Source organism: Crassostrea angulata, chromosome 10 (assembly GCF_025612915.1).
Source record: "Crassostrea angulata isolate pt1a10 chromosome 10, ASM2561291v2, whole genome shotgun sequence".
In the NCBI taxonomy this organism is placed as follows: Eukaryota; Metazoa; Mollusca; class Bivalvia; order Ostreida; family Ostreidae; genus Magallana; species Magallana angulata.
In genome coordinates, this window is record NC_069120.1 from 3,162,501 (window position 1) to 3,176,527 (window position 14,027).

General features: G+C 33.9%; 2 protein-coding genes across 2 annotated transcripts in view; both read right to left on the reverse strand.

Annotated features, from left to right (window-relative positions):
- LOC128167332 (uncharacterized) overlaps positions 1-2,384 on the reverse strand; it is a 10,257-nt gene extending 7,873 nt beyond the window's left edge. The window contains exons 1-2 of the mRNA XM_052832994.1: positions 2,186-2,384; positions 2,035-2,079 (exon numbers count right to left, since the gene is read on the reverse strand). Coding sequence (XP_052688954.1) covers positions 2,035-2,079; positions 2,186-2,368 — 228 coding nt within the window. The 5' untranslated portion in view covers positions 2,369-2,384. The remainder of the gene's footprint in view (positions 1-2,034; positions 2,080-2,185) is intronic.
- A 5,574-nt stretch (positions 2,385-7,958) lies between these two features.
- Positions 7,959-13,453, reverse strand: LOC128167333 (uncharacterized). Its single transcript, XM_052832995.1, has 10 exons — positions 13,260-13,453; positions 13,101-13,151; positions 12,829-12,874; positions 12,368-12,469; positions 11,884-12,045; positions 11,187-11,240; positions 9,226-9,333; positions 8,951-9,043; positions 8,540-8,590; positions 7,959-8,177 (listed from the first exon to the last, which is right to left on the reverse strand). Exons 1-10 carry the CDS (start codon positions 13,428-13,430, stop codon positions 8,116-8,118), a joined length of 900 nt encoding a protein of 299 aa, XP_052688955.1. The 5' UTR covers positions 13,431-13,453; the 3' UTR covers positions 7,959-8,115.
- Positions 13,454-14,027: the final 574 nt, after the last annotated feature.

Genomic DNA, 14,027 nt, shown 5'->3' on the forward strand with positions numbered 1-14,027 from the left:
ATTGATGTTTGAACAAAACAGGACAGTTGTAAAAACCAGACGTAATGTTCTGCTAGCTGGAATAACCGATATGATCAATCAGGGCTGGAATAACCGATATGATCAATCAGAGTACGCATTTTCCTGTTTCACAAAAAGCAGCCAAGAGATGATTGTATGAAAATAATTATCATAGAAGGATAATTAGAAAGAAAACGCGAATTCGCGATGAGAACCGCAAAAAAGTGTGTCACTGGCAAGAGGAAAGAGATTTTGCAGAGTTGAAGGAAAATGGGATGGAGTGATATATACTGAGGAGGTCATGATAGGAGGAAGTAACGGTGTGTATGTGTGGAGACGATCCAGCGAGGATTGGATGCCCGACTGTTTATCTCCGGGTCCGCCAGTTAAAATAAGTCTGATGATCTGGGCGTGTAGAACTTGGATTATTATACTTTCATGTTAAATACTGGAAATCTGATTGGTTTAGACGCAATTAATAATCCGTTCTATTACCCTCAGCGTTAGCAACGCACTTGGCAACTGAGACCCCTCCAAAACCATTGCCAACCTCCGCTTCGCGTCGGTTGACAATGGTTTTCTATGGGTGTCAATTTCAACTCTTACCCTCCCAAACAGGCACTACATGTATTTATATAATGGTGTTGGGACAATATGTGTCGTAGATGGAAACATAAATGCACAAATATTTATTCACTAGCTAAAATCAGAAATTTGGCCCGTTGTAGCTCGGCACTCCCAAACAACAATTTTGTTTTTCAAGATGTTGTAAAATTTGTATTTACTGCCACCCGGTAAATTCAAAATTTACAACACACAACATGACACTGCTGCTCATCGGGGCAGAATTTTTACTGAATTTAAAGAAACTTAGACACAATTTAAGCTCAAATTTTTCAAAATTTAATATCTCATTTTTAATGTGTAGATTGGTAAATATGGATGGTTTTATTGCTCTGTCAAAATTTGAGAGTCAAATTTCGAGTTTCAAGCGAGCTATAGGGGTCAGAATTCTTTGTTTTGTAAACAAAGTTCGAGCCTTGTTTTTGTTTACTTAAGTGTTGTACTGGTATCAGTTTCAATCTAATGCTGCTTTTTGTTGTTGATTAAATTATTCATGAACACATTGAATCAGTTTATCTTGTCTGCCACAAATTATTTTGTCAAAGAAATGTTAATTTCTTTACTTTACATTATTTGCAAACAAATATGAGACTCGAGCTTTGTTTACATAACATCGACTTCTTAACTCTGTATTTTGCTTGAAACTTGATTTTGAACATTGAAATTTTAATGAATCGTTCAAAAATACACAAGTTATTCATTATGTACATTAAAACCAAAAATAAAATGTTTCATCTCAAATCGTGTCTAGGCCCCTTTAAGCAGAGAAATGCAATAAATTCGATGTTGTGGCCAGCACAATCATCAGATTGTAATATCATTGAAAACCTTTGGTTGCTATTGAAAAATAAATTAAAGCAACGAATTTCACACATATGATTAACAACACTTCCGACGATCGAACTAGAAATCCGCCATATTTGGACGGCCATCCCTACAACCTACAAAGAAAACCTGTATCATTCGATTCCAAGCCGTCTGCTTAAAGCAATCAGAGCCAAAGGCAATATCACTAAATACTAAGGTGAGTTTTATAATTCATTATCAAAATTAAGTATCCTTTGATGGTTATACATTTTCCTTAAGCACTTCCGTTCACGTCTGTTTGGGTGACGTCGTCGACGTTTGTTCATAAATTTATAAAACTATCCAGACTCAAATCTACACTCCCCGTTCATCGATTTGTCGAAATTTACAGCGGATGAAACTGACAGGAAACTGACATGACTGAAATTAACACGCCCTGTTTATCGATTGGTCGTAACCTACAGCGACCTAAGAAAAATCACGAACTGCACGAAATGATCATGATGATGTCATATGCAATGTCGCCACCTTCATATCCTGAGTGAATCACCAATGAAAGCATTTTATTGTTTAAATGGCACAATACTGTACATGTTGACTTACCTGGACGGGTGGAGGCTGCGGGGGGTCTTGTCCCTTGCCCTCGGGCTTAAAGTAGTAAATAAAAAAGTATGAAGGATTTTTTTTTCACCAAAGCGCTATCAAATCTCTGCATTTTTAGATATAAAAGGTATAACGATCAACGGCAGCCTACCTTTCCTCGAACATTCAAATTATCTCCAGAAAATGACCTCTTCTTGAAGTTATTAAAAGATTGTCGCGATTTAAACAACGAGAATTTCTTCGCAGACCTGCTTTTAAACATGTCCAAGCAGCTGGAATCGCTGATCAGGAAACAGACCGCGAGGAAACAGACGGAAAACACTAGCTTCTCCATCTTGACTTGATGTGGGCTTTTTCCAACTGACCGCTGGATATATACCAACTAGTCACGTGATATCTGTTTTGGGTGGATACACTTAAACGGTTCAATTTGCGGACACCAAAAAAGGATTTATTTGAACATCAACTTGGTTTTCTCAATTATGAGCTGCGATTGTGTCGCACCATCAAAATGTATATTAAGACGCCCGAACCTCCTTTTGACCGTCTTACGTTTTTAATACATGTGAATACGTATATAATTACGTTATTTGTAGCAAATAATGGTTTTTATTGTCAAAGTTACATAAATGCAAAATCTAGAAGCAGCAATTTTTAAAGTTGATTAAAGCATTGCAATTTTTTTTTGGCCAAGAAATTGCGATCACACTATAATTGTTTGCATGTATATAAAATAAAATAGTTAAACAGTGAACAAATCCTAAACGAGTCCTTAAGAAGCGTTTTCCAGTTAGTTTTCAATTTTAAGAAAAGAACCAAAGTTAGAGTATGCTTCACTGTACATTAATTGTACATCTCTCTCTCTCTCTCTCTCTCTCTCTCTCTCTCTCTCTCTCTCTCTCTCTCTCTCTCTCTCTCTCTCTCTCTCCGCGTCGGCAAATTTTATGTTAAAAGGAGAAAAGTGCTTTCTTTAAGGTTTTTCATCTATATGATGAAATATAAATCCAACGAATTGATTTTGAGATATTTTTGAGACTTATTCATGGATGCCTCGTGATTTTCTCTTTGGATGGATATACTTAAATGGGTTGGTTTGTTAAAGGGGCATGGTCACAATTTTGGTAAAAAATTATTTTTCCGAATTTAATGTTAACAATGCTTACGTAAGGAATTTTTAATATGCAACCAAAATTTGAGTGTCATTCGTTGAGTTACAAGCGAGTTACAGAGCTCGCAATTCTTTACTGTATAAACAATGCTTTTGTTTATATTTTGAATGTGGAATTGAAAAGTCCAATTTTAGACCTTAAAAGAATGTGTTAAACGTTATAAACTGTTTATTTATCCTTAAGATGAATAAGAAGATAGACAAATCAGCTTGAAAAAGATTTTTTACTGGTATATTAAATATATGTAAAAAAAAAAAACAGGGCACAAGCCTTGTTTACATAACAAAGAATTGTGAGCTCTGTATCTTGCTTATAAACTAATGACTGACTCTCAAATTTCATTGTAATGCATTGTAAATAATAAAAACAAAAAACTAGAAATTTACAAAATCGTGACCATGCCCCTTTAACACCAAGATTATTATTCATTTAAAAACAGGTTTGACTGTTAACATGTATTTTTTTTTATAAATGCGTTCGCCGTGTCGTTTCATTAGAATATATATAAAAGCTCCAAACTTTCTTTACAAACGTTAAACGTTAATACATGTAAACACATGTAAAACTCTGAACCTTTTTTGCAACTGATAATCAAATTTATCCCTTACAGAAAAATACAGGTATTGAAAATAGATTAGAGCAATTCAAATCTGAAGAAAAAAAAACCTATGCAATTTGTCAGGAATTTTGTTATCTATAGATTATGACTTGATACTTTATTTATTCCTGAACATACGGTCTTGGCCTTTCCGTTTCAATCCTCGGCCGAGTGCAGAAGAAAAATAGATCAGCGGAAAAAATCAACTTCGAGCAGTGAAATAAAATAGCAGTCTGATTAAATTTAAGCTTCAAATTGTTAAATAGAACACATCAGTTCATACATGTAATTCTTCTATGTGTTTTCATTTTATTGGCTAATTTTTCAAAAAAAATAATCAAGGTTGGTACGAAGATTAAATTTTCATCTAAATTTACAAATTGAGTTATTTGTAAGCAAAGACGTGACACTTTTCTTGTTTAATTGCAAGACAAGGGACACTGGAATTCTGAGAGCGGGATTGTCTCGGCGATCCAAAACAAAGTACCCTTACGTGCTACGTGCACGATTAGCACGACCAACGCTGGCCACAGACCAAAAACGTGCAACGGGCCCCACCCTGGCCACAGACCAAACTCCGACTTCAAGTGCCCTCAACAATACCCAAATTCCAAGCAGTGCCCCTAATGCCTGTGGAATGTCTGGCTTGTCGCCTGCTGTACAGATGTCAACTATGCCTGTGTTAGAGTCTCAACTTGGTCATTCGCAAGGAATCAGTATGTCTGCATCACCTGTGGTGGTGCAACATGGTACGCATATTAATCCCCTTGTTAGCATTACATCTGATCTTGGTTCTAATGTTCCATTGACAACACACGAAAAAATCGGAATAATGAATACATTGACCAAACAAAGTAGTTGCATTTAGATCCTGCAGCTGAAACTCAGCAGCTTCTTGTAAACTATTAGAAGATAATCAAATTAAGATAAGACAAATCAAAATATAAGAAAACAGCTCCATTTCCGAATGGAAAAATGCATTTTTAAGTTATGCTGCTATATATCTGAGATAGGTCCCTCAGCATGTCAAGGGTATAATCAAGTACATTGTACATAAGCTCCATAAGACTAGGTGCATCACGCGCCACAACAATGGGGTGGAGGGACTATGACACACAGTTTCGGTTGAGAAGGACAAAGAACATTTGATTAATTCGGAAAACATTGACGCAGAATTATAGCTAATACAGAGGGTTCCGCTTAATCTGATAGTCTGTTTGTCAGGCAAAAATTATCAGATTAACCGATTATCAGATAAACCAATTTAGCGTTTTTGTGGTATTTAATTTTGGTATAGAATAAAATACAACTTGTTTCAATATAAGTTTCCGTAAGATATAGAGGTAAATATTTGTTTTTAAATGGCAATTTTTTATAATTACCTAATCGTGGGACACCTTGATTTCTTACAAAAATGTTGAACATCGTTCATTCATCAAACTTATTAAAAATAAACTACAATTGACAAAAACAATTGAGAAATCACTAAAAGCTATGTCAGTTCATGGCGGCACAAAGTATGCAGACCTAGCTTATTAAGACCACATTTTGTTGATACCTGTGATCCAAGGTAAAAAAAATATACAGCCTTACCTGACGACACCTTTGATTCAGGGTTTAAGTGTAAAAGAAAATATTAAGCCTATCCAATGACTTTCATCAATTCATTACGAAACCGTTCACTGACTTCAAAGCATTGAGGATAGGGCCAGATGAATTTTGAAGAAGCAAAACAAAGCTAATGTCCTTTAACAGTGATTAATTCTCATCAGAAAAATTAGATGCTGAAAAAATTGCATTGTTTTACTCCCAAAATTCAACGTATTGAAGTTGAAGAAAATTGCTGAAATAAACTTTATTTTTGGTTTTTTCCAAGTATGTTGCACGGATATATTATACACAATGTGATGTCTTTGTTATTTTGAAATCAAGTGAGAAAACAAAGAAAAACCCCCAAAAACCGTAACTCCTCGAAAGTAAACAAAAAATAAGTTATCTTTAATAAAACGAATAATGAAGTCAAGTTTTAATATCGTAGCTCTGGGACAATCATCTTCTGTAAACATATTTAGAAAAAAAATATCTGGCATGATTGAATATCAATAAGGTTCCCGTCTGAAAGTCTGCTTGCTGTTATTATTCAGTGCAATCAAAACCTTCATGAACCTTAGCACTTATCTACCCATTAAACTCAAACATCTACTTACTTCGACGGAGCATGAAGGAAAGAAACTGGTTTCATAAAAGAGAAATGAACAAAACAGCTAACTGGATTTAGAGAGAAATTTAAAGCGATGGGGATAAATAATAAATATTCTGGTAAAATAAGCATTGAAGGAAAGCGCAGGTAAATATATCATTTAAAAAACCGATAAATCATCTTCGTGGATTAAATATCAGGAACGTATCATCGTTTTGGAAAGTGGGGGACCAGACTCATCAAAAAAAAATTGACTTGCCAAAAAAAAAAGAAACTCCCCAAAACCAGGGAAATCGTATTCCCGGGGGGGGGGGGGGGGGTTCGTAGAACACCTATAACATCAATTGCATTGGTCATTTTCTTTTCATTTGAATGCTGTAAAACTACAATAAAAAAAATAATAATCGTGGCCCCAACCTTTTGGGGATCATGATTTAAAGGAGATTTATACACTGAATGAAAATATTTGCTTTAATCAGAACATTTTTTAATTTGAACTTAATTATTTTACAACTTTTAACAAGCAAATTCTTGTATGAATGTCTCTCTTTGGTACGGATGCTTTACGCAATGATGTCCCTAGTGTGGGAAGATAACGTATAATAAATATTTTTTTCAAAACGTGCATATTTTATGGAAATAAATTTCTTTGGAGATGATGGAGATTTAATTTCGAAGAATGCCATTCGTGTAAGAAATGCAAGCTATTTAAGAAGCTGTATCAATATAAGGAATAAGGAATCATTCTTTGAGTATTATGAGGTGATAATTTTGGTCAGGGCGTGATCAAATCCAATAAAGCCCGGAGGGCTTTATGATAGATTTGATCACGCCCCGACCGAAATTATCACCTCATAATATTCAAAGAATGATTCCTTATTACTTATATTTATATAATTTTAGGCCATCGTACGATTAAATCTTTAAATATAAATAAGCAAACCCCGCTGGCGCCTCAATTTGGCGTCATTTGTATTATGGGTTATATAGAACAAAATCGATACGTAGTGTTATCACAGACAGAGACACTGGATAATGTAAATATACTGAAATGTAGCGCAACAGCTTGAAAACAGGATCAGATTATAGAATGTTATTTATTAAGAATTTAGCATGAATGGCAAACATCGTTTTATAGATAGAACGTTTGCTCATATGAAATCGCTGATCAATGCATAATTAATGCAAAAATATTGGACTACTCAACGTGCTAAATTTATTGTTCATTTTGTTTTCATTTTATGCGTGTATGTATATATCCTTTGAATCTGCATGTTGTAAAAACTTTTTCGTTTGAAAATACAGGAGATTAAAGGAAGATACATACTTTGAACAAAAGGTATTCATGCATTTTTCGTCATTTTTGAATTTGGTGTATATATTTTCCAAAACAATTTGACCAAATACTTTCTTTAGGAACATAACATCAAATCAACCAAATTGGCAATTAGCATCGCCTTCATCAATATTCTTGTTAAGTGCCTTCTATGAAGTAGGAAATATAGCCGAAGAGATAAAATTAGTTCGGAAGTTCTACACCGGAAGTGAGACTTCACGAGACTGTGCAGGCCTTTAAGAGTTTATCGCTAGAAACATAGCCAGACAAGAACGACTTTTGTTAGAAAATGATATCTTGTAAAGTTAGTAGAATTATCCCTTTAAGACCATATACAGTTTAGATCTCAAAAAGCCTAGTCACCCGAGTTGTCCTTTGTCACTTTATATATTTCTGTGCACACTTGACCTTCGGTCCTAATAAAGAGCAAAGTATACGGACAAGCTTTAGAGATCGTTCCATTCGTTTTTAAAATCATCACTGATTGTTTTAATGTTATTGTATACATGTTTTAAAGATATCATAAATATACTTATATTTTTGTTGTAATAATTTACTTTTTCATTTTTCTCATTTTTCATTTAGAAAATGGTGTTTAAACTAAATAATAAAGAGAAGAAATAGATGCACAAGATTTATATTCAGAAAGGTCAAGAAAGGATATAGTGTACAGTAAAAGTCATGACATAGACAAATTACTTGATATAAACATATAATATGATATATTACAGCAGAAGAAGTTACTTCAATTTAAAAGGCAAACGGTAAAACAAAGGGTCTATTTTCTGTGTTGGATACCGGCAATGGCACTCTGCAGATAACGTTTTAATTCGTGAAGTTCTGTAAAATAAATAAATTTTTATTAGTGAAATCCAGAAAATAAAAGGTTTCCTGAAAGTTTCATCTATAGAAAAAACGACTCTGACATGTAATGTGTTTAAAAATATCTAAAATAGTAAAAGAATTAATTAAATTACTTTATATTACCTCTAAAAGAGAAAGGGAAACAGATCTATGAGATTTTATGATCTCCTTAAAACCGTATTCAGATTTCAGCTTACTGTCATAGTAGCGTAATATCATTCAAATGTTCAGAAAAATGCTGGTCATAATTTTGAAGACAATTTACGGGTTAAAACAAGCTAAATTTTCATTTTTCTAACATACATGATATACCAAAAAATCTAAAAACAAACACTCACTGTTTTCCTGGAGAAGTCTGGTAAATTCTCTCACCGATGGATCATCCGGCTCTGTCAACAACGATGCCATAGTGTAATGATAATATATAAATAATAATACATACTTATAAAACCAATGGTATTTCAAGTTAGATTTAACATATTTACAAAATAAAAAAGTATTTTTTACATAAAAAGGTATTTAAAAGTAATGTTTAAAATATAGACCACATGCAATTTGTGAATAGAAAAAATTGTTTTCAACAGATGTGAATAACCGTTTAAGAGTTTTTAAATGTTATTCTATTATTGTATTACAAACACTGTAAAGTGTACAAAAGTATAAAATTATATTTCAAGTGAAGATAAGTTACTTTCTGTACACAAAAAATATATCTTAATCCATTTAAATTCCAGAAAACGCTTCCATACCTTCAACTGCCAGGAAGATCATGTGTATGAATGTCAAAGCCCCTTTCATGTACCGTTCAAAACCATCCACGAAGTTGTCCACCGTATCAACATCTGAACATAACAAGGAATCGAAACTCAGGTGTATAGATAGAATATGTAGGTTTTACTTATCAAAATCACCAGCAAAAAATAGTAAGGATATCAGCAATATAAAACATAATAGTATATTGTGGTATTTCATGTTTATAACGTAACAGGGATTAAACAAATATTATGTCAGCGTCACTACATACCATGTTGGTCCACCGCCTCTGCTGTTTTCACCATGAGAAATCGCCCACAGATAGCCAATGTCTGTAGTTTGTCTACTGTATCGTCCCCAGTTCTCATGATTAGTGGACCTGAAGCAATCAACATATTGTTTATTTTCAATTCAGCAGGTAATACTTATAATATAGAGACTGATATTTTGTTTTCATGTAACAAAATTCATTAATTACAAAAAAGAAAACTGATTTTTTATCGTTTTATTACAGACATGTTTGAAATATTTATTCTCTTTTTCTAGCAGACGGATCACAAACAGTTACTGTTACAAAACAAGAGTATAATCTTCAGGTGACAGCGTGTATACATGAGGATAAACTAATAAGAACGATTAACACGAGATCATAAGTAGGAATATTCAAATAAAATATGAAATTAAAACTAAAAGGTCATGTACTTTTGCATTAAACAAAAGAATGAGTATCTATTTAAAATACGTAATTTATATATAAAACAAGAGGCCCATGGGCCACATCGCTCACCTGAGCAACAATAGGCATGATGAAATCAGCTTAATGGAGTCATAATATATGTGGACACTGTGGTATATTACATGTAGATCCTGTATAAATAGAAGTCCGTCCCCTCCCCATATTCTTGTGTTTATGATCTAGTCCCAGATGATTTTATAGTCATATCATGTTGAGCATTGCAGTTTTCAAAAAGATCTTAAACAATTGTTTATAAACGGGATATAAACCTACAACACACTCTGAACCTCTTGTGAGGCCCAAGAATCGTCCAGGGGCTAAAGTCTAAACAATTTTAAAGAATCAGCAATAACTCAAAATGCTTGCATATAAGTAAAACCATACATGATAACATTTCAGTTTTTGTAAATGATTAAAATGTTACCTTTGTACAACTAGATCCCCAATGTGGCCCCACCCTACTCCTCAAAATTTTGATTTTAACGAATTTAAATCCACACTATCTGAAGTTACCTTCACTTAAGTTACAGCTTTTCTAGGCAAATAGTTTTTTAAAAGATTTTAAGATTTTTCTTTATATATTCCTACGTAAAAATTTGCCCCTCCCCCTGTTGTGACCCCATCCTACCCCCAGGGATCATGATTTGAACAAACTTGAATATACACAACCTGACGATGATTCCACACAAGTATTAGCTTTCCTGGTTGATTAGTTTCTGAGAAGAATATTTTAAAAGACTGTTCACAATATACTCCTATGTAAAAATTTGACCCCCCCCCCCTTTGTGGCCCATCCTACTCCCGGGAGTCATGATTTTCACAACTTTGAATCTACACAACCTGAGAATGCTTCCACAATATTTCTATGTAAAAATTCGACCCCTCCCCCTTTGTAGCCCCACCCTTAACCCGAAGGTCATGATTTTCACAACTGTGAATACAAGTTTCAGCTTTCCGGGCCAAATGGTTCTTGAAGAGAAATTTTTAACGATTTACTTAATATATTCCTATGAAAAATTTACACTACCTGAGGATACTTCCACAAAAGTTTCAGCTTTCCTGGCCAAATGGTTCTTGAGAAAAAGATTTTTAAAGATTTACTCTATATATTCCTATGTAAAATTCGACCCCCAATTGTAGCCCGTCCCTACCCCCGGGGGTCATAATTTTCACAACTTTGAATCTACACTACCTGAGAATGCTTCCACAAAAGTTTCAGTTTTTCTAACCAAATGGTTCTTGAGAAGTAGATTTTTAAAGATTTATCAAAATTTTTCAATAATCCCCTTGTAAAAGAGTATGGCCCTTAATTTTCACAACTTTGAATCTCCTTTGCCTAAGGGTGCATTGTGCCAAGTTTGGTTGAAATTGGCCCAGCGGTTCTGGAGATGTTGAAAATGTGAAAAGTTTACGGACAGACGGACGACAGACAAAATGTGATCAGAATAGCTCACTTGAGCTTTCAGTTCAAGTGAGCTAAAAAGAAAATGTCGTACTCTCTTTGCATTGAAGAACAATCCCTGGTAATGGTAGTCCTTTGACCAATTCCTCTGAAAAACAAAAACACATATAATTTGTACTACAGTGTTTTAGCGCAGATCAAGTGGGATGGGGTTTCTAGGGGTCCTGGCTCACCTACCCACCCCCGAAAAATTCAAAGTTCAAGTTTTGGTCTTCGTAATACGGACATTTGTTATTTCCACAATATATTTGTTTACATAATTTGTTATTTTTCTCTCTAGACAATTAGAATTGAACATTTGGTTAAACAATATTATATTTCGCTCTACTATATTTAGATCTGTTTGCATTGGGGTATTTCTTTTGGTACGATCGTATATCAGTTTGGTCAAGTGTATCTATCATTTACTATAAAATGTCAACAATTTTTTTAGTCTATTTTCAATACAATCATATAAACTGTCTGTACATTTTTTACATGTAAGGTATCTTCGAGTTTCTGCAATAACGTGCGGTTGTTTAGACAAGTCATGCACAAAGCTAGATAGCAGTGAGGACAATTCATCCATACCAGTCTAGACCTACAGTGTAACTTTACAACTTTCTATCATGCTTAGAATTTTTTAATAATGAAGTGTGACATATTACTAAAGTAATCATAATTAATTTCTGTTAAATTATAAATGGGTTAGTGTTTTTAATTTTTTTTCCACTTGAGATAAGGTCCAATACCTAAATTAGTTTCATCTATGTCAAAGGACGCCAACAATTCTTCTAAGTCCTTTTCTTCTTCCTTTTCAAACTCCTCAATCTCTTCCTCAATCTCTGGCTCTGTCTCCCCCGTCGTTCTCTTTGCTTGAGACGTAGCATGGGCAAGAATCTGACACGAAATGGCTGCAAAAATCATATATTTAAGAAGTCACAATTTCACAGAGATAGTGTTGACGTCGAGTTTTATTTATAAAAGAATTTTACAATGAAAAATGGCAATAACAACTGTCAACTATTTCAAAAATGAAAAAAAAGATGCTAAAATTATACCACAAGAAATGTTGTTGCTATGTTTACATTTTTTCAGTTGTCATAATTTATGGTCTATGTTGTGGATAGGCTTTATAGAAACTATCTACTGCAACCATGTCAATAATATAAAAAAAAATGATGATTCTAAGTACTGACGTTTTCTGCTAATCTTGCTCACATGGTCAATAATTACCTCTTGCCCAAAGCTCCGCGATATTCTTTACATCATTTAGATTATCCATCATTTGATTTTTGATATCAGTCATTACGTCAGTTGTTAGACCTTCCTCGTGTTCTAAAAAACGATAGAAAATAGAGTGGCGCATACAACAAATAGAAAAGAGTCAGAAAAAAACCAGTGATACGAGAAAGGACATACAATGAGAGGGACAGACAGACAGACAGAATGAGAGACGGGCAGACAGACAGACGGGCAGATAGACAGACGGACAGACGGACGGGCGGACAGACAGACGGACAGACAGACGGACGGACAAACAGACAGACACGGACTGAAAATCGGAAAGACATATAAGAGAAAAGTAACTGATAAAGGAAACAAGGAGATCAAAGAGATATAGAATAAGACGAACGGCCTAAATCAGAAAAGTATTATGGTAACACTGAAAAATGATGTTCGGTGTATAAGCTAACCTTCAATGAAATTTTCTCTTGAAGTTCCAAGCAACGCCCATAAATCCTGCAAGAGATTTATGAACTTGACTGATTAAATCTATTGATATCACTATCTATCTATCTGAATTAATATATATTATAAAAAAGGAAAATATACAAGCACACTTGAATCACAATTACAAATATTTTGCATTAATTTAAGTTTGATGGATATTAAAACCATGTAAGAAGTCTGTAAGTCTAGAAAACTAACTAATGGCAACCTCTTAACAACTGTTTATCCGACTTACCACAGCAGGCGGAGGCGGCGGGGGCGGGGGGACCTGTCTCTTCACCTGAGGCTTGAACAAGAAAAAAAACAATATCCTGAGTTTGTGACAAAATTACGTCATTAAATTTGACCAATTTGTTTTTTTATCGATAAGGTTCAACAAACAATAATAGCTTACCTTTCCTCCAACATTCAAATCATCTCCAGAAAATGACCTCTTCTTGAAGTTATGAGAAGATTGTCGCAATTTAAACAACGAGAATTTCTTCGCAGCCATATCCAAGCAGCTGGAATCGCTGATCAGGAAACAGACCGTGAGGAAACAGACGGAATACACTAGCTTCTCCATCTTGACTGTGGTCCTTAAACCATGAGTCGCCGCTTATATAACAACCTCTCACGTGATATCTTCTTTGGGTGAATACACTCAGTCGGGTTAAAGGGTACCAGGAGAATATATTTTAGAATTAATTTGTTTTCCACCGTATTTTACCTTTTTTCAATTGAATATAAAAAAATTACGAACTTTCGAAAGTGCGTTTAAAGTTTTTATTGGATTTAAACACCGATAAGTCACGATCTTATGAGTAACTGAATTTTAACTAAAACATTACACACTGCTGTGTGTCTGATGCCAAATTCACATAAATATAACAATGTTACAATCTTAAAAGTGAATTGAAGTATTTATTATCTGAATGGCGATTAGTTCATTGTGATGTATATAATAATAAATTTACATGCATTTTGAATATGTGAAACAATATATTTCATTTCTACTAAATTCTTAACGTAAATTGCAAGCGTAAAATTTAATTTTTAACTTGAATTATAACTACATTGCAGCTTTTAAAAATCAGTTTATTTTTGTTGCTTTGTGTTCCGAACTACAAGAACACTAGCGTTTTTACCGTTTTAGGTATGTCCTTCCAAAAAAAAAAAACAT